Source organism: Cygnus atratus, chromosome 2 (genome assembly GCF_013377495.2).
Source record: "Cygnus atratus isolate AKBS03 ecotype Queensland, Australia chromosome 2, CAtr_DNAZoo_HiC_assembly, whole genome shotgun sequence".
NCBI classification, from domain to species: Eukaryota; Metazoa; Chordata; class Aves; order Anseriformes; family Anatidae; genus Cygnus; species Cygnus atratus.
This window is the reverse complement of record NC_066363.1, coordinates 20,411,827-20,433,606: the sequence shown is the minus strand read 5'-3', so window position 1 is coordinate 20,433,606 and position 21,780 is coordinate 20,411,827. Positions and strand designations below refer to the sequence as shown.

The 21,780-nt window shown below is 38.4% G+C and overlaps 1 protein-coding gene across 1 annotated transcript in view; it reads left to right on the top strand.

The window, feature by feature from the left end:
• PLXDC2 (plexin domain containing 2) overlaps window positions 1-21,780 on the top strand; it is a 269,462-nt gene that overhangs the window by 110,649 nt on the left and 137,033 nt on the right. Inside the window, exon 2 of the mRNA XM_035545164.2 lies at window positions 20,323-20,534. Coding sequence (XP_035401057.1) covers window positions 20,323-20,534 — 212 coding nt within the window. The remainder of the gene's footprint in view (window positions 1-20,322; window positions 20,535-21,780) is intronic.

Here is a 21,780-nt window from a genome sequence, read left to right as displayed (position 1 = left end):
AACATCAGGAAGAAACTAGCTTACTTAATGAGAAGAACCAGAAGATGAAGAGTTGGTGGATGTCTGTGGGGACATACTTCAGGATGGAATGATGCTGAGAAAGTGCTAGTAGGTCACCCCACAAAAATTATGCCTCTTTATGAACCTTAAGTTAGGTACCTATAATATGTGAAAGTCTCATTCATGGTGTGGCCAAAGTGTCTGGTAATATAAAACATTCACAAATTCATGTTTCAACAGAGATGTTGCCTCGTGGGCCTAATTCACAGCCCATTTGTCATTACATAGATCATTACCATTTTTCTGCCAACAGAATACTATTCCTGTGACAATTGCATCAATTGCTCACATGGAACAATAAATATCATATATTCTTAATGTGAGTTTAACTTTTTAAATATGGTTTAATAGCTGAATACAGAGTAAGCAGCATCCTAGGACTATCTAGCTCTCTGCAGACCACCAGCAAGTATTCTGTGAACCACTGCAATGTACAATATATGTCTTCCAGATCATTTTGTGATATTTAAAAATATCAATTTCTTGAATATATAGTGCATCTTGCAGTAGAAGAATGCTAGAACTCTGTCTTTATGAGTTTTCTAAAGCTTAAGTTCTCTAAGGCAATGCAAGCCCTCTCCATGACTACAAGATTTATGGTATTGCAGCTATATGTTAGATATTATCAATAAATCACTACCTTCTTTTTCATTGAATCCAGTCATCCCACTGGACTCAACATGTACAGGTATTTCATTCTAGTCCTTAAGTGCATGCAAACCACTTTGCTATTTTGCCACTGCCTTGACTCATTCTCATATTTTTTCTTAGTGATTTATGTCACAATTATTCATAGAACAGTAAGTAACAAATTATATTATACCTATAGACTGTTGTGTAGATTAAAACATGTTCATTGTCAACAGGTTTGAAGACTGCCCAAGAAGCCCAATGATGTTTCTAAGCACTGCTAATGTAACACGTTTCTGATGTTAAGATCAGATATGAAAGGTCCTAATTTAAAAATTTTAAAAACAGAAATAAGATGCCTTTTCTGATACTGAGAAAATACATGATAGCCAAATAGAGTTCAAGCTTGTTGGGTTGCTTATCGGAGCAGTGACGTCCTGACTATGTGGAGATCTCCATGCAGTCTTATTCTCCTCTATGCTGTTTCATCTTCCTCTGAGAGGTCACTGAAGAGTATAACATCTAATTTCAGGCAATAAGGTTAAGAAGAGGCAGCAGGCAAGAAGGGCTAAAACCTGTGGCTGAGGTTAGAACACAATTTGCGCATGCAGCAATGTCTCCTCTGCTCTGCTCTGCTCCTCCTCTTCCCTAATTGCAACCAGGCTGAACAGAAAGGATTCAATGTGGGTGACCAGGTTGATCTGGACAGGCCAGGTAGCTGTGGAAAAGGTAGTGGATGATCTGGGTAGGTCTGCAAAGTGCTGATTTACTGAACTGGGGGCAGGAGAAAATCTGAAGAACCACCTAAAAAGTTCCCTGTTTAGGTCTGTAGCTGGCATGATGGAGTTGTGAGGGCTCTGGATGGTGGAGCCTCTACTTAAAGTCAGTGGTCAGGATGCAGGAAGGATAACTTAGGTTGGATGGGGAGAGACATGTTTTGTAGTCCAAAGACATTGGAAGAAATAGTCAGTTTGGGATGTTACACCCAGGGCAGTGGGGAACACAGGAACATACACATGAAAGAGAGAAGGAAAAGAAGAGGATAAGGGAGATTCAATTTACAAACATTTGAGTACCAATGTATTACAGATCTGCATGAGATTGTTTGAATTGGTGTTTGTGAAATCACTGGTATTTAAAACTTAAGCTGAGAAACAATTTATTGAGAAGGCCACATTCGCTTTGGAGAAGCCGTATTAACGACACTGAAAATTTTCTCCCCCAGAAGAAAAACCTCTCTGTCGTTTTAGGCAGCTTTCAGTCTCCTTACTTCAGCAAAACTGCCGGGGGTAATAAAGTAAATTGTTGGTTTTCCCTTCTTACTGTATTTATAGTAGAGGAAGAGGATGAATGGGCTGTCTTTTATTACTTTTCTCCCCCAGGAATTAATAAGTGATATATGCTTTCATCCTTTTATTTATTTATTTTTATTATTTTTTTTATAAACAGATGAGAGATGGTTAGAGATTGTTTAGCTAAATCATGTAAAGGCAAGCATACACTATGTGGAAAATCTGCAGTTCTTGGCATAATCAGGCAGAACTGGAGATTAATTTGGGGCAGAAGTTGTGAGCTTTTGGTTTGCCATTAATGGAAAAGAGAAAATGGCCACTAGGAGTCATGAAATTGTGTTTAGCTAAGGAGTTGGATTCGAAAATCCTTGTGGGTGCTTTCCAACTCAGGTTATTCTATGATTCTAAATAACAGTCATTTGAAAGGCCCTGGTTCATGGCAGTGTCAGTGGTTTTAGTGGCTCATTCAGAGCCAAGCAATGTGCCCAAATGCACCAAACTATGAAAAACTTCTACATGACTTGACATAAAACTAGAAAACCTAGAAGTGATACGTATGCTACATAAGCAGATTAGTCTTTGAAGCAAGAGGGTATTTGCTGTCAACATGGATTAGTTTTTAGTAAACTCTTCTTCCCAAATTTACTTAAGGTTACAGATGTGATAAAGAACATGAGCACCAGCAAACTCTATGCTGTCATGACAAATTTGTAGGTTTCTAATTCCTAGGTGGAATTAATGCCTTGTTTTACTTGTTCACCATTAATACTTAAACCCCAGACACCCATTTGTAGGTGTGGGAATTACCTGAAAATGAGAAACAAAAAGAAGCAAAGCCCTTGCATTCTGAAATCCTGCTTCCTGCTGAGACTGCGAGAAATAAATAAATAAATAAAGCAAGCTCTGTTTGCCTTCTAAGATGGCAAGATGTGTCTTGCATTCACATAGTATCCTGGTGGTTAAGGCACTCCTGGGAAGTGGAACAGAGAGTTCAAGGATCCCTTTACCCTGGAGGAGGTCTTCCATCTCCTAGTAAGGTGTTCTGCTTTAGAAGTTGTTTCAGAAAGTATTAAAATCTAATTGCAACAAGAAAGGGGGCAGGAAGGACAGTTTATATAATCTGCAGGGACTGTTATTAGCCCTGCTTTAAGAAGAAAATAATTTATTTGGCATTTTGAGAGACATTGCAGTGAGCATGTACTTTCTAAATGCAGAAGGAAGGAGCGAGTGAGCTGCTCACTCAAGCAGGGAAGAAAGGTGGCCAAGTCGGCTCTTGGTCAGGTGGGGGTGCCAGATTCCTTTACTGACTGAGCCTGCCTGGATCCTTTACTGTTAGATAGCTCTGTCCTTACTTTTTATCTGAAGAGAAAATACCATAGACCAGGCTTGATGACTGTAGTGGGTTTGGAAGTGATAGGTATGTGGGACATACAGCTCACAGAGAGCCAGCCTGTAAAAGCTTAGCAGTCACTTATCCAGGACACCTAGACTTCCAGAAAATGGTAGCTGATCCCTCCCTCTATAACTGACATGAAATTACGTACTGTAGTGACCAGGCTGTTTCTCTGCATGAGTAAATGAGGTGTGCATGTTAAGGAAAGCAGTCAGCATTCAGCAAGAAAACAGATTAATTTAACATGAACTATTTAATGGAGTGGAACTGACAGCCCTGTGGAAGATGAGCAGTCCTAGGGATTGTTTACGTCCCATTTAAATTCATCAGTTTGACAATTGCTTGAGATGTAAGTGGTTTGACAGTGTGAATACAGGTGGTACTGAAGCAGAGCTTGTGTCCTGCTTCTTCTCTGCATTGAGCTAATTATGAACAAAACTAAAATAATTATGAATATTTTCATCAGTAATTTAAATATGATTGCTACTGTCATATTCTGTCCAGGAATCAGGTAAACCTTTGGATTGTACTCTTGCACTGAATGAGGTCTAGCAGTTGTTGAATCATTTCTCCACTGCAATATGTAAAGGGTTGTTTCCAAACCTTACTGTGGCTTCTGTGGCTCTGGATGGGCAGTCAGCCAGTCTGTGGGCTAAAACCTTGGCAACAAGCTGCATTAATGTAGAAATATAAGAGTGCTGTAAAAGATGCCTTTTCATGCAACTGGCTGGTGCTTTACTGTCATTGAGTCTCAAGGACAGGGTATGGGGAACCAAAGCTGACTGTTGGCACTGTGCTTGATTTGGAAAGGGAAAAAAATAGCATATTAAGGCAGCATTTAATATGTGCTTGTGAGGACTAAAATCTGCAGTGGGAAGAATGAGAAGAAAAAAGAGGGTGATTTTTCAAGTATATTTTATGGATATATTATCAGTCTCTGTCTAACAAAATTGGCCACATCTCATTTGACTTCTTTTCCCAAATTGCTCCGTACATGGAGTTGTTCTGTCTTTGATTAATGAGCCAGAAGGTGGTGAACATTCAAGTACCATTGTGTCCAATAACTTTTAAAACCCACAATATTCACTCTTATTTCCAGACATTGTTCCCTCTTTCTTCTTTGAATTTGCTTTCTAACCAGTGATAATAAATAACCAGAGCAAGCGCCGAGTAGAAGTGTTAATGCTATGTGCGATGGTGATTACCCAAGAAGAAAACAAGCCTTCCTTTCAAGAGGGTCTCTTCACACAGAGCCAGCCCTTCAGTTCTCTCAATGCATTGGGCAGTGTTTGAATACATCTAAGTTACTGAGTCTACCGAGTCTGAGCCCCTCTAAGCTCAGCTCTATTTGCAAAATAAGGCCTTCCAAAACATTTAAGCATACCTGCATTTTTTAAGAAATGTACTGGCCTTTCTTGTATATGTTGCTTCTATAGATTCTTACTGAAAGTAAGGTACTCCTGAAAAGTAAAACATGTTCTTCGGGTGATGATCATAAAACATCGATCTTCACACATTACGTAGTCCTATCTTCCACTTAGAAAGCACAGGCACAGCAGAGAGAGTTGTAAATCTGTCTTTTCTTAAGTGAAGCTTGTCATTTGAACTGTTTCATCCCTGTGTAGCTTCTAAAACACCATGTGCTTTGTAGCACGGGAGTATCAGTCTCTGCCTCCTGGTTAAGAAAACAGATGAAACACATGTACATGGCATGTTAGCAAACCACCCCTGCGGGAGCACTGCAAAGCTGTTAATGTTTTTTCTTGGGAATGTTGTGGTAGAATTGGAAGGTGTACAATAAAGAAAAAACTCACATTTATTCAGTCTTTTTGCAGAACACAGCTATCCAAATAACTAATCTCCATGTAAATTATTTGTGTTAAAGGAGGATGCCAGCAATGGAATCCGTTCATTTTATCAAAGCATGACGGAAATGCATGTAAGCAGTGCCATTTGTAAAATATGTTAACAATTATACTTGTTTATTTGTAAATTCTAAAAACCATTTAGAAGAGTCAAGTCCTTCCAGTCCTGTTGGTTGGTTAAAAACTGCAACATTGTGTGCAGTGATGGAAAACACACTCTTCCTGCACTTTACTCCAAGTATCCAATCTACTGTATTAGTCTGTCAGTATTCTGGGAGAAGAGAGAGGAAATATTCAATACTCCATATATTGGGCAGTTCAATTAAACATTTGCTAGATAATTTAATTGCTTTGACAAATTTGAAGATTGATTCTCTTCTGTTTCTCCAGTACCTCTGCCAGTTTTCAAATGAATTATTTCTCTTCTGCCAAAGAATGTCTTTCTATCATTCTTACTGGCTTAATTCTTATTTTTATGTCTCTACTTCTTGATAGGTTTGATACAGCTGTTCTTTGACTCTAAACATATATCTACAACAATTCCTCCTTGATGTATGATTTATTTATATATTTTGTTCCCACACCAAGTCTAGCAATGCAATTTTTTACAGCCAGGGCTTAAGAACAGTCTCAGATCTAAAGTCCTCCCATTAGCATGCTAGAAACTTGAAGTTTTTCTCCAGCAGATCACCTCATGAAGCCAAAATGATTTTTTTTTTCCTGAAAAGGAACTGAAGACATTTAGATCCATTTTAATTTCAGTGACAAAATCAATCTTTGTTTGATAAGACCGAAAATAGTTTACCTGTGCACAGTAACAGAGAGTTTGGAAGAAATAAACAATGGCATTTAGTAATAAAATAATACATAGCTCTAATCTAACACTTGCCACCAGTAATACAGAATATGTTTTACAGAGAAAGCCAGTATCGTTATCTGAATCTTACAGATAGCAAAATTGACCTATTATGCAACAATACTATAAAAATTAAGTAATCCAGGATTCCACAGTACATTTTGCTTCCTTTTGTAGTTTCAGTGTCTATTTATATTTAATAGATTTACTCAGATTTCTCTTGTTCCTTCTGAAAAGTTGAAAGGTGGCAAGTCTTACATAGAGCCATATTTTTGTTACTGAGTTACTGAACCAGGCCAGATTTCCACTCTTGAGTCTTTACTGTTTAAAATCACTATTTCAGGAGTCCTGAAAAATACCTATTTAATACGTATGGATGAAAGTGTAAGGCAAGAGATTTTCTTTCTTTAAAGTTTTGAATTAATCTTTTGGGACAAACAGTACAGAAATTAGGGAACTGGATAAATGTATAGATAAATTTATGTTGAGCAGTAGTTGTGGGTTGAGGATGAAGAGGCAGTGAAACAAGTTTCAAGCTTTTCTTTTAAAAAATTATCACTGTCATTTCTTGGCCATGCCATCTCTACAGAACTGGCCTCAAGAACAAAACTCTGTAAGGATAATTTAGTGTATTTGTAAAGCCAAGAAAATTTGGTCAGAAATGTCTTGATAATTTTAAAGTACTAACATTTAATGTATTTCTCAATCACTGCTGACCTAAGCATGTAGCTCCACCACATAAGCCCAGTGAGACTGTCTTATTTTTCCTGACCTTTAGAACAATTCTGTTTTTGAAAACACCCTCTTACTACTTCTGCTTTGTCTTGACACCACAGTGTAGTCAGTGCTGACATTAAGCCTTCACTTTTTGTTAAATGAATTCATTAATTCCTCAAATGATCAGTCTATTTACCTGCTGCTGGCATAATCTCTGTAAATCCTGAATCACTGTTGGTCCAGGAGAACTTAATGTGCAGAAAATGAAAGAAGATATACAATTTCTTTATTTAATCTGTAGTGGAAATGAAGAGGGTTAAATTTTAAATTGTCTGAAATCAGCTTGTGAGTTTTAGTAGTGAGCTGGAGTAAAGCACAAGCTATATCTCCAGAAGCAGTTGTAAATTTTTACTTTTCCATCATTGAAAACTGTCCCTTACCACCAGAGTGGAAGAAAAGTCATACAACATATTCCTTTGGCTTTTATAATGTCAGATACTATATCATTCCCCACTACACATTTCTGGGCAATCACAATTGTTTGTTGATTTTCCAGATTTCCAAATCCCGAGCTCTGTGAAACGACCAATACCACAAACCGCTTCCTTTCTACCAATGTAAGGGAGGCCAAGGGAACTGAGGACACAGCAGGAGAAATGTTTCATGTTCCAGTTGCTCTGGAGCTGTGTTGCACGATCTGCCTCATTTTGAAGTGTTTGGGTTTATTTGCATTCTGAACAGCAGCAGTATTTGTGCAGACTGTATTTTGGCCAGTGGCCACAGGTTCACTAAGAAGGGAATTAGGAGCAAGTAAGGAGTTTAAGAGTTTGTCTCTATTTGCAGAAAATAAATAAATAAATAAATAGTTAACAAGGTGATTACAGTTGTTTGGTCTCTCCTGATATGGGAGGAGAGGAAAACCTTGGCTTGCATGTCCATCAATATTTGTTGCACCAGATAAACTGTTATTCCATCTTTCTTCTCTGATTTCTACTGTGCCAGGTTGCCAGGTTGCTGAGATTTTAATCTCTGGCTGCATAATCATGTTGTGCACACATATATGTTCAAGTAGCTCCACCATGGTGATATTTGAGCCTTGTTTTCCTGGTGGTGCCAGGTTTGCTTGTGCCACCAAACCAATGGAGTTGCCTTTGGTGTGAGCACTGATACTGATCCCTGTGCCTGCCTCCAGGTCAGCCTGACAGGGTTGCCCATGATGCCAGCTATCCCCTGCTGCTTCTGCAGTACCGGTGCATGACAGGCCAGTTGAGGGCTCACTGATGTTGTCTTGGCCAGAGCAGTCCCTGGGATTGCCACTCTGCCTCTACACATAGCAAAAAGCCAATCAGTCTGTGCTAATCCATTTTTCAAGCAATGGGCTTGCAACTCTCTTAGCTTCTGGCTTTCCTTCGGGCTAAAACTGAAGATAACCCTATAGCAAAATTGCACTTGCCTTGCTTGCTGGGAAGAATATAAATTAGCAAAACTAAGTGGTTTGGCACATCCAAGGTATTTGCTCTTTTCTCCCTGGAAAACTCATGTAAAAGGACTTACAGACATATGCTGCAGTTTGGATTATAAATGACTCTGTCATTTTTGTATGCTTTTCTCCACTGCCCAGAGACAGAAATTAGTCCTAATGATGGGACTGCAAAATGGTCAGTCTAATATTTTTCACTCCATTTTTATCAGCTACATGCATGTGCACATTGGTGCACATCTTCTAGCAAAATGGACTACTTAACCTGGTTAAACCTAAATCTAGATGAGAAGCTGACCCACCAGGGAGCTGGTATCTTCGGGCTATTTGAAAGATGCCGCTTTCAAAAGAAAAGATGCCTCCAAACTGGAACTGTGAGATAGATGTGTTGGAGACAGCTCTAAATGCTCATGTCTGATGTTGGCAATTATACTGTAATCCAGTTATTGACTAGAGAAATAAGCCTTTATAAAACTTGTAACTGATATTTTTAAATAAGGTAGAGTTGGTATTAGTATTCTCTGGAAAACCTTTGAACCTAGGTTGGAAAAGGAAGAATTTGCGTATAAATAGAATATTGTAGAGAGATCTCCATTTCTTTTAACAGGACAATATTTTTGTTGAAATTTTTACTTTTTGCTGCTTTCTACACAAATAATTTTGTGGTTTAGTGAGGGATTGTGATATAGTGATTATAATATTGTTGTGATTAGTGAGGTTTGGGCAGAAGATGCATAGTTTATAAGTGAATTAATATTTTGACTTAATTTCTGAGATGTTTATAATAAGAAAATCTGAGATGATTTAAAGCATGTTAACTCTGTTTTTCTATGCTGGAGTTCGATATTCCACAAGAAAAAACAAATTCAAGTAAGAAAGTAAGAAAACAGATATGCTTCCTTTTACTCTATGTGCAAACTTAATATGTGATAAATATCCATCTAGGCACACTTGTGTGTTTACGTTACTAATAATTATTGGAAGTGCTAATGGGAATGTAGACATGAGACCTTCTTGAATGGTGTGCGAACATCAGGAAATGTTAGTCATACTGAATGTAAAGTAAAAATGCAAGAAAGAAGAATCCCAGCACTGTTCAATGCACCCAGAGGGACAAATTTTCTTCTATTTCGGTGAGATTAGGAGGGTTCCTTCTGTAATGCAAAATTGCACACTGGAAAGGAGGAGAGGAAAATGAGAACTGGGAAGTATTACTTTGAGTAAGTTTAAATCTAAAACTGTACTAGGACATTTTTAGGGATCTCTAGCTGATAAAAAAGTTGAGGGCCAGTGTTAAAAACGTCATTGTATGTATAGTAAAGACCAAAACCACAGGAAGTGAAGCTATATTGAAGTCACAGCAGCAGTGAGAAAAGTAAGACTTAAGACACTCCTTACTTAAACTAAGAGAAAACTCTTTATTTTCGCATTTCCTAATTGGAGAAGCTACTTATGTTGTGCATTGTACACTGAAGTTAGATTTCCTGACCCTTTTCCAGTAAAAGTAACTGATAGGCACTAATAGCATGCTTTTGAATTTTTTTGTGCATTCCATTTAGTCCAGCTCCCTGACCTGATCCACCTGAAAGCTCTAGAAGATATCACATTAGTAATAGTACAGCTGTGGAGTTTTAAATTACATGAGAACTACAGAAGTATGGCTTCTCTGTTGTTTAATAAGGATGCTGAGCAGTACACAAATTACATTTGCCATGGCTGGATATCTAAGCCTACTAGAGCTTTTTCTTTTGTAAGGAAAAGCTAAACCAGAATCATAGAATGGTTTGGATTGGAGGGGACCTTAAAAAAAACTTCCAGTTCCAACCCCCTGCTATGGGCAGGGACACCTCAAGTCCTCAAAGTTGCTCAAAGCCCCATCCAACTTGGCCTTGAAAGCTTCTAGGGATGGGGCATCCACTGCTTCTCCCGGCAGCCTGTTCCAGTGCCTTACCACCTCAAGAGTAAAGAATTTCTTCCCAATGTCTAATCTATCTTCTTTTAGTTTAAAAATATTAATCTTTGTAATCACTACACTCCCTGACAAAGAGCCTGTCCCCAGCTTTCCTGTAGGCCCCCTTTAGGTACTGGAAGGCCTTTTTAAGTTCTCCCCACACCAGCCATCTCTTCTTCAGCCTTTACATCCCCAGCTCTCTCAGCCTGTCTTCATAGAAGAGGTACTCTATCCCTCTAATCATTTCATGGTCCTCCTCTTGACTCATTTAATATGTCCATGTCCTTCTTGTGCTGTAGGCCCCAGAACTGAATGCAGTAGTGCAGGTGTGGTCTCACAAGAGCAGAGTAGAGGGGGAGGATCACTTCCGTTGACCTACTGGCCACGCTTCTTTTGATTGCAACCCAAGGTACAGTTGGCTTTCTGGGCTGCAAGTGCACATTGCTGGCTCATGTTCAGTTTTTCATCCACTACCACCTCCAAGTCCTTCTCTGCAGGGTTTCAGAGGCAATCAAGTCCATCTTCATTTTCTGTGGTTTCTTTTCAAAGTGATTTTGTCTCCTGTCCTGGTTTCAGGTAGGACAGAGTTAATTTTCCTCCTAGTAGCTGGCAGGGTGCTATGTTTTGGATTAGGATGAGAAGAGCGCTGATAACATGCTGATGTTTTAATTGTTGTAGAGCAATGCTTACACCAAGCCAAGGACTTTTCAGCTTCTCGCTCTGTCCTGCTAGCAAGCAGGCTAGGGGTGCAGCAGGAGCTGGGAGGGGACAGACCCAGGACAGCTGACCCAAACTGGCCAAAGGGGTATTCCATACCATCTGACGTCATGCTGAACAATATATAGGGGTGGCTAGCCGGGGTGGGGGGCCGGCTGCTCGGGGATAGGCTGGGCATCGGTCAACGGGTGGTGAGCAATTGCATTGTGCATCACTTATTTCGTACACATTATTACTATTAATACTATTATTATTATTATTATTATTGTTATTATTTTTCCTGTCTTAATAAACTGTCTTTATCTCAACTCACAGGAGGGTGAGCGAACGGCTGTGTGGTGTTTGGCTGCCAGCCGGGCTAAACCACAACATCTCCCTATCTCAGAAAGCAGTGGGTTGCAATAAAGGATTATACACTGTGTTGTTAGCATGAATGTAATTATGTTTTACTGTTCCAAAGTAATATAAAATGTCTGCTCCTGCAGGATGCAGATGTGCATGAGACACGTAAGAGCCTAGTAGCTGTTAACCATTATATGCTTTCCATTCTGGTTACCATCAGTATTCCCTAGATTCACATGTCACCGTTTAAACCTAGTTGTGAAAACAACTTAAAGTCTACTTAGAATGTGTTCACTATAGAAAAAAAAAAAAAAAAAGCACACATCAAATGATATCTTTTTTTTCCTTTTAAATCTTCTTACTGTAATGGCTTCAAAATCTTGATACTGGTTAGGTTTCCCATGATGACTGATATCACCTTTTGCTGGTCAAATTTCTCTCTCCCTTTTCTCATTGCCCGGCATCTCCAATTTGGAGTGCAAACCTTCTCTGAGACACTCTTTATCTCTTCTCTTGCTCTGTTTATATCCAGTTAGCAATAAATTCATGAGTTCCACTCATGTCATGAGTGGAACTGACATGACAAGTGGCAAAACAAATCCATATAACCTGATAGTTTATAAATTTGATCTGCATCTTAAGTTGTTTTGCTAATGTAGCTGGAGAATACGAATGAAGCTGGAATTAGACAAGATTTCCTCTATGTTGATATATATTAATCAGAGTTACAGTACTGTTACCAGTGGACTCAGACCCCTGACTTTAACAATAACATTTTAATTACCAGTATGAATATGTTAATAATTAAAAAATGAAAGTAAATCAGACAAGGAAAACAAAACAAAGAAACAAAAAACAACAACAAAACAACAACAAGAACAACAACAAAACTGCAGCAGTTATACTTGTGATGAAGATAAAGTTCTAGAAGTGTTGTTATGTGCTCTTTGGGACCATTATAATGACGAAAAATAATTGTTGAATAAAAAGAGTTTGCAGAGGGAAAAGTCTAAATTCAGATCATTGATAAAATACTTGTGTAAGAAAATTACCAGTATGTTATTTCCCTGCCTTAGTACCTGTTATTATTGATACTAAGGCTGTATTCAACATGGGTTTTAGTTGCTATTTATTGTAAGAGTTCAATAAATGTTATTATTTTAGGTGTTATTTGCTGTTTGGAGCACACAATACAATGGCAGTCATTTCGGCACTGTGATCCATATCTGCCATTCAGTACTCTATTACTATTAATCCCTGACTTCTTTTCTCACCCCTGCTTGGTGAAAGTAGAATCATCCTAGGTGTCATTCTCGCATACAATTTTAAAATTCTCATAACAGTCTCAGCCAAGTTTTAAAAATAAAATGTCATGATGTGGTCTTTTGTTGTTTTTAAAACTACGATTCAAATTGACACAAGAGTTAGTGCACTGTCACTGCGGGATGTTTTTCCAAATCATATTATTTATGAAGTTTTCTAAAAAATTATCCAATCATTATCATTTCATATAGAAAGTCAAGCATATCTTTCATTTCTCTTCTAAATTAAGGTCAGAAAGATGAAATCAGTACTATGAATCCGGTGCTGCAGAAAAGTGTCTCTATACTATACAGCTGTTCATAGGCAGACAGTTTAAACTGGGAATTCTTACAAGTGTGATTGATTTTACTGTGATTCTGTGCATTCAGTATATGAAGACTCTGCCTGGAGTATGCTTTAAAGGAATGTTCATGTTTTGAGGAGTCTGCAACTTCATGCCTCCAGTTTTCATAACTTACAGAAAAATTTGTTGGTTTCTCGTCTTTACTAATAAAATGGTTGCAGAAGAAATAGATTACTGAGACAGGCTATAGAAAGTTATTTAACCTAAAGAAGTATGATGGCATTTTTTATTCCTTAATGAATAAATTTGTGTACTCGATATATGATTTTGCTGGCATTTGAGCTGTGGCAGATTTAGAAAGATGATACTATATTTTGCAAGCAATCTGTTGAATAGAGGTTTCAATATGTATTTCTGGGCTCTTCAAAAAAAAATTTATTGTTGATTATGGTGCATTTATGAAATTAGTCAAATTGCAGAGTTGGCCTAAATATGTGCAATCATGAAATGTAATTAACACATATTTTCCAGAAATGCAGTTCTGAAATTCTCATGTGCTGAAACATCCCACAAACTTTTGTTTGACCTAATGGAAGAGGGGAAAAAAAAAAAAAAGTGTCAGATTATTTACCTACTTGCCTTTTTTGTTTCAAAATAGGGTTTCTTTTCTTTCTCCTATATTGACAATGCTGTCCATAAAATTTTGAATGCTTCTTTTTCTTGTAGAGTGAGATCTAGATCTTCTTTCTAAATAAAGCTTTATGCAGACAAGACTTCCTACTAAATCAAAGCTGTCTCACTTGTCAAGTTCTGCTATTTCATTTTGGTTTTATTTACTTACAATTTCTTCCTTTTTGTGTAAGGGCATGGCAAAGCAGAGACCCTCTGACCCCACCACAGTTTGATGGCTTCTTTTTCAGAATGTCTTCCATGTCAGTCGCAATCCATCCTTACGATCCATAAGAACTGCATGTGAAATTCACAATATTGATATAGACAAACTTCTCTACTACTCAGTTGTCAACTTTCAGCATTGATTTATGTTAATGATATAACTATTAAGCAGTTCACAGTATTTTTCTAGTACAGGACACTTATCTTCCCACCAAAAAAAAAAAACTTGGAGTAGCAGAGCTTCCTCAAAAGTCAGGTCCTGATATACAAGAAGGTAGTGATTTCAGTCATGTCCTCTGTCGTGTTAGATTGCTAAATTAACATGCAAGCTAAGGTAGGAAAAAGAAAATATGCTAGGTACATGGTGGTTTAGGCAATAATTGTCAAAATCTTTAAAATGTCTTTTTCCTGTGAGTCTGTAAACCTGTTCAGAGGGAAATTTGAAACCTCTGTCTTAGATGTGAGCAGAAGTAGCTCTGTCTGTAATTTTGCCCACAGCCCCCTTCCCAAGTTTTCTTTCTAAATATTCTGCTTAGGTCCTTCCAGAACTAACCCTAATGTAACCCAAGGGAAATGGAGCTGCAGACATAATGATTTTCACTGCTAATTTCATGAAAACTTCAGGGAAAAGAGATGAAGACAAAACCAAAACACCAATTTAATTACATATTCATTATGAAGTTTATTTTCACTGCTTCCAAATTCGATGATGCAGTATCATCTCTACAGACCATGGCACCAAGATATTTGTACAGAACTAAATATAACTAGCACTCCTGTTATTGGCACATAACCATATCAGGCCATGTTGAAAACTGTGCTTCCAATTTTAACAGATTTGAAGGCTTATTACAGTTATGAGTTTATGCTCATAAAGGCTGAACAACTTCCTATTCATCTATGTTTGCCAATATTATAATTTTATTATTAATCAGATACTACAGCCTTTGGCTGCTTTCCAATTGATTTGAATGACATGTTCTCCTTCAGTGTTAATTAGGTGTAAGCTCTGAGATCTCAAAGATAAGAGAATAATACTTTGGTACACTTCCTCTAAAATGGCTTTTATGTGATTTATAAGCTACACAGAGATTTCAAACAGAAACATGAAATAGTTCTAACTTGTAAAAGATCGCAATTTTAGGTTTCTGATTAATTATTTATTTTTCATGAGCTGCCTGCACTTAGAATTTGATCTATCAATTATCTGAGAATGTGTTTGCATTATTTATTTCAATTAAATTTACTTAAAAGTAACAGAAAACACCATGTTATGCTCACTTTAAAAAAAAATGTCACATTTTCGGCATTAGAGGTGTGTCAAGATAAACTGAGATAACATGCTGGATCAGAACTGGTCGGGCCAGGCCTCCTTTCATCCCAGAAGCTTGAGGAAAAGATTTTAGGGAGGAGGAAGCAGCCTGCAGTAAGTTTCTCCCTTCACAGCCTGAAAACACATCCATATAGTTGCAGCTTCAGTAATCCCTCTTTCAGTCCAGGATAATTAACTAAGTCTAGTGGTAACACTGGTAGAATTTTTCACAGATAATGATGAAAAAAAAATGTTTTTAAACTGAAGATGTTATCAGTTTGTGCTTTTAATACTTTCTACTAGTAAATTTAGAAGGATATAATGTGTTCTGGACACAGATGAACATAGAACTTCCTTGTGTTGGTATAGTTTGTACCTGTAAAATATTTATTTTAGTTAATATTTATTTTATATTTATTACAATAAATTTATCAGTGTAATAGTGTGGCAACAATATGATTTAGAACATTTTCTATATTTCAAGAGAAAAATCACATAGTTAAAACAATTGAAGCAAGATAAAATCTATGCACAGATGAGATCAAAAATTTCTCTAATGAGGAATGACCAATACCAAATTTTGAGGATGCCATGATGCAATTATACTATATAAGAAAATTATGGACTGATATGAGATAAATGTATAGAATTTCCAAGCCACTGGAAATACCCCAATGTGCTTATTTCATTCTTCTCTCCAGCACTATATTATTATTATTTTAGAAAGCAGTTTATGTTACAACAACTTAAAGCTTAGAAGTCACATTCAATTTTTTTCAGGATGTGGGAGAACAAAGTATAATTCCATCCTTTACGGATGAGACTCAGGCAGAGGTGAATAGGCTCTCCCCCAACTTTATCATTTCCTGTTCTCTAATTTAGATAATTCTCTCAATATGTTGGTTGTTGGCCATAAAAAGAGTAGTCTGCAGTGGGAATGCAAAATGAGGGTAAATACGCTGTTTGCCTCTCTCTCTCTGAATGTGGGTTAAGAGCCACCAGGGTTGGTCAGAAAAGGTGCTTCAGAAGAAGGGAACACAGTTCGGCAGACATATAGATGCATTGTAGCCCAAGATACTTTTGTAGGTATCTAATGCACACTGGTCATTGCAGCACGTGATGAGATTTCATAGTATGGCAGGAGGGAAAAATGCACTAGAGATACTTAGTATAGCTGGAAGAAAGACAGTGTCATGCCAGCCTTCAAGAAGGGCAAGAAGGCAACTGCAGGCCAGTCAGCTTCACATCCATCCCTGGAAAGGTGGTGGAACAGCTCATCCTGGAGGTCATCTCCAAGCATGTGGAGGGTAAGAAGGTGATCAGGAGTAGTCAGCATAGATTCATCAAGGGGAAATCATGTTTAACCAATCTGATAGCCTTCCATGATGAGATGACTAGCTGGGTAGATGAGGGGAGAGCAGTGGATGTGATCTACCTTGACTTCAGCAAGGCTTTTGACACTGTCTCTCCCATAAAATCCTCATCCATAACATCCAAGGCATTGGACACTGTCTCCCATAACGTCCTCATAGGCAAGCTCAGGAAGTCTGGCCTAGATGAGTGGACAATGAGGTGGATTGATAATTGGCTGGATGGCAGAGATCAGAGGGTTGTGCTTAGTGGTGCAGTCTAGTTGGAGGCTGCTAGCAAGCAGTGTCCCTCAGGGATCAGCACTGGGTCCAGTGCTGTTCATTAGTGACCTGGATGATGGAACGGAGTGCACCCTCAGCAAGTTTGTTGATGACACAACGCTCAGAGGAGTGGCTGATACCCCAGAGGGCTGTGCTGCCATTCAGAGGGACCTCAACAGGCTGGTGGGCTGGGCTGAGAGGAACCTAATGAAGCTCAGCAAGGGCAAGTGCAGGGTCCTGCACCTAAGGAGGAATAACCCCAAGCACCACTACAGGATGGGGGCTGATCTGCTGGAGAGCAGCTCTGCAGAGAGAGACCTGGGAGTCCTGGCAGCAGGCTGACTGTCAGTCAGCAATGTGCCCTTGTGGCCAAGAAGGCCACCGGTCTCATGGGGTGCTTTTGGAAGAGTGTTGCCAGCAGGTCAAGGGAGGTGGTCTTCCCCCTCTACGCAGCCCTGGCAAGGCCACACGTGGAGTGTTGTGTCCAGTTCTGGGCTCCCCAGTACAAGAGGGACATGAAGCGACTGGGGCAAGTCCAGAGGAGGGCTATGAAGATGATTAGAGGACTGGAGAACCTGTCATACGAGGACAGGCTGAGAGAGCTGGGCCTGTTTAGCCTAGAAAAGAGAAAACTGAGGGGAGACCTTATTAATGTGTATAAATACTTGAGGAAAGGTGTCAAGAGCATGGAGCCAATCTCTTCAATTGTGCCCAGCGACAGGACGAAAGGCAATGGGCACAAACTGAAACACAGGAGGTTCCAGCTGAATATGAGAGAGCACTTTACTGTGAGGGTGACAGAGCACTGGAACAGGCTGCCCAGAGAGGTTGTGGAGTTTCCTTCTCCAGAGATATCCAAAATCCGCCTGGATGCCATCCTGCACAAGGTGCTCTAGGTGATCCTTTCTTGGCAGGGGGGTTAGACTAGATGATCTTTAGAGTTTCTTTCCAACCTCAGCCATTCTGTGAGGGGAAATGTTGCTTCCATGGAGTAAGCCTTGGGTGTTCTGCATCAGAAACAGAAAGCATGTACCTGCAATTATATCTGTAAAATTTCCAAGTTTGTCAGCTTTTGGACATCCTTGCCCCCATAACACCATGGCAAGTCCCTCCAGATTGAAGCAGGGAGGGCAGCTTTGAATAGATGTTGATAAGGACCACAGGGGCGTGATTCGGTTCATCTGCTGAGCTGTTCCTCTGCATCTTGCAGCTGATTGCATGATGATACAGGCAGCAGGGTGGCAATTTGTTGAAGGCAAATCTTCTAAGCCTTTTAAGAAATGCAAAGAAACATGTTTCAAAAAGCCACCAATTAAAAGAAAAGAAGTCCGATTACTTGGGGTCTAAGGGAACGTTATGGCTTGAGACTGCTTATTTTACATCTCTGTTAAATTCTGGTTTCATTAAGGCACAAAGTGCCTTCAGCTCACAGCACTGTGTGGCTGAGGATAGTCAAATAGCTTGGAAAATAAGTTTAGCAGATTTCTTAACAATCTAATAGAAAAAAAAAAAGGAATTATACAGAGCCTAAATTCTAATAGAGATTGTCTCTATACTATTCTTCTCTATGAAGAGCAACATCTGGCAGATTCACCTTTATCCATGACTCCTATACCAGCTATGATATAGGAAAATCTTACTTATTTAAAACTTTGGTAGTTAATTTTCTATTTTTCCATCTCTTCTGCACCTAGACAGCATATCTGATGCTTAGTAAAGACCTTGGAAGTAGTGTCTTCTGTTTATAAGATTCTGTCAAACAGAAGCAATGGAGTATTTCTATAAATAAAATATTTTCCATTCTATCTTTTCACTTTTTTATTTTATTTTATTCTTTTGATTTGCCACTTCTTTTGACAATTCATTTGGAACCTCGCCATTCTGCTCTTTGAACAATTTTCCATTCCTCCTGCAATATGCAAAGCAGAGAGCACCCTTCTTCTTCTCCTTTTTGGCTCAAAGCATACAAGACCGTATGTAAAGTACAACTGATTTTTAATGAAAAATATGCAAGATTACTTGAGCCTTACTGTACTCCTTGTTGATAAAGGTAATTGAAATAAATTAATAAAAAAAAATTAACAAAAAATTGATCATAGAATCATAGACTCATAGAATGGTTTGAGTTGGAAGGGACCTTAAAAATCACCCAGTTCCAACCCCCCTGCCATGGGCAGGGACACTTTCCACTAGACCAGGCTGCTCAAAGCTCCATCCAACCTGGCCTTGAACACCTCCAGGGATGGGGCATCCACAGCTTCTCCAGGCAGCCTGTTCCAGTGCCTCACCACCCCCTTAGTAAAGAATTTCTTCCTGATACCTAAACTAAATCTACCCTCTTTTAAAGACATTACTCCTTGTCCTATCACTAAAATCCCTGACAATGAGTCCTTCCTCATCTTTCCTGTAGGCCCCCTTTAGGTACTAGAAGGCTGCTATAAGGTCTCCCCGGAGCCTTCTCTTCTCCAGGCTGATCAACCCCAACTCCCTCATCTTGTCTTCATAGGAGAGGTGCTCCAGCCCTCTGATCATCTTCATGGCCCTCCTCTTCACTCATTTAATACATTAATGTCCTTCTTGTTCTGGGGTTCCCAAAGTAGAACGCAGGACTCTAGGTGTGGTCTCACAACAGCAGAGTAGAGGGGCAGAATCCACTCACCCTGCTAGCCACTCTGTTTTTGATGCATCCCAGGATCCGGCTGGCTTTCTGGGCTGAAAGCACACGTTGCCAGATCATGATGAACTTCTCATCCACCAACAACCACAGGCCCTTCTCCTCAGGGCTGCTTTCAATAATACTTTGATTGACGTTTAGTTTTGGTGAACTGGAAACTGCTCAAGAATTTAGGATTTTGTCTTGGTCATAGTTGTATTAAAATGAAAAAATTCTGAATGAGTATGAATAAAATGCAAACGTAATACATAAAACACATCACCCAAGTCTGCTCACACTTTGCAGCAAGCATAGTAGGTGTTTGCAGACTTCATACATCATTCACATTTATCAATATCATATAACGGGACAGCTTTATTTTTAACCTGGAACAATTGTTTCTGGGAATTTCATGCCTCTCAGAATGTTTATTTGGCTGCCTATCACCATGGCTTCAAAGCTATTTCCACATAAAATCAGTAGCAGAAGCTAAGTATATCTCTCTACTTTGGGCATCAGTTTTTGTTAGATGATTAATTCTTTTATTCTTTGATTTGTTTTATTAAGAAAAGTGACACCTATAAGTAGACAAGTGTTGAAGTTTCAAATGTGTTGTGAAAAACTTTTCCCAGGCATAAAATAAGTGGGAAAATCAAACATTTGGGATGTTTAGAGGACCCTACAAAACTTAGTCCAAATTATTGTGTTTTGTTGAAGTATAACATGCTATCTATTTTTTTAAACTTTTTTGTCATTTTATTTTGTTTTTATCATAGCTATAACTGCCTATTCTATAGAGTAGTTCAAAACATCTATAAAAAGATTGCTATTATTAGGTTTTAGATTATGGTCAGTAAACCACAGTTCCAGCTGATTTGTAATATTGGCTTTCTGTTTGTTGTTTTGTTTTGTTTTTCAAACAGGTGTGTTTTATGAAGTTGTTCAGAGCTTCCCTCGAGTGGAGGAAAATGTGCAAGTTGATGCACATGTAAGCAGCCACAGGTGGAGAAGGCACTCGGAGTCTCTCAAATCAGTCGACACTAACAGAGCCAGCATGGGGCAGGATTCCTCTGAGCCAGGGGGTTTCACAGATCTACTTCTTGAAGAGGGACATGACAACACCACCCAGATTGAGGTAGATTTTCGTTCCATCTACTTTTCGTTCAATTTGCTATCTTTGAATGGGGGAATAAGTCAAAAAAGAAGATGGGCGCTTCAGTGTACTCAAACATTGGCAGGAGAAAAGAGTCTCATGGTTGTTGTATTTGTGACCCCGTTAGCACGTGGAAACCAGCTCTTTCTCCTGCCCTAAGGCTGGACTATGTCCCTTCTGACTTTTGAAGAGTCTCTTGAGGAAGTCTCTCTCTTTGAAAAACAGTCTTGGGAAGTCTAGTGGTTCTTGTTGGTTAACTGAAAAAAAAAAAAAAAAGTAGTAGTATTCAAAAAAAAAAAGTTGAAAATTTCTTAAAAGTTTGGGTAAACACCTCCATCTGTGAGATTTTGCATTGTCTTTATGCAGGCTGATAACCAGAAATGGAGGGGGAAAGACCCTACAGAAACTGGAAATATTCTGTGTTGGATATTGAAAGTATTTTCCTATACAGTTAGTTTATCTTCCAGAAAAGAATAACATGGATGAAATTAATCTAAATTAAATTTTGAGTCCTTGTCCCTCTGCTTTAGGATTTCATTTAACCTCTGATTGCTTGTTTAAAAACTTTAACTTCCAGATTGTCCTTGTTCCATATACCATGTAAATCCAAATGAAATCCAACTGTTTCTTTAAAGCTGCTCTCAGTAGTGTAGAGACAGCAGAAGTTGCCCATGAATAACTTCAGACCCTACATTGGGACTGACTGGTGCAAAATATCACTAGCTACAATGATTTGTGGGAATACTGCTCTTTTTATTTTAGTATTTTTATAAAAATGCAGTGGTTGAATTGATTTTGTCTTTATATAAAAATAACAAGTGCTTATGTATATAATTACTAAATTGTAGCTGATTTTTAAAAAAAAAGTGTTAGATTTGGAGGTTTCTTATTAATAAAATCTACATCATGTTTTTCAACAAAATACAGTTTGGAATAGTTATACTTAATATTTCAGTCTTTATATTTTTTCTTGCAAAGCATAAGTGCTATTTATTTTTTCATTTCTGAGGAGTTCATTCTCAGACAAACAGAATAGCTTTTAGTTTTGTGTTATTATCTTACTCAATAACAGATGCAAAGCAATAAAAAAACTGTCCATAGAGACAATAGAGACATTAATGAGTCAAAAATAATAATGCCTTTCTGAAAACTGTGAATGTGTGTTTTGTGGTGTGTTGTTTGTTGGTTTTTTGTTTGTTTGTTTTAAGCTTCTCAGTTCACACAGCAC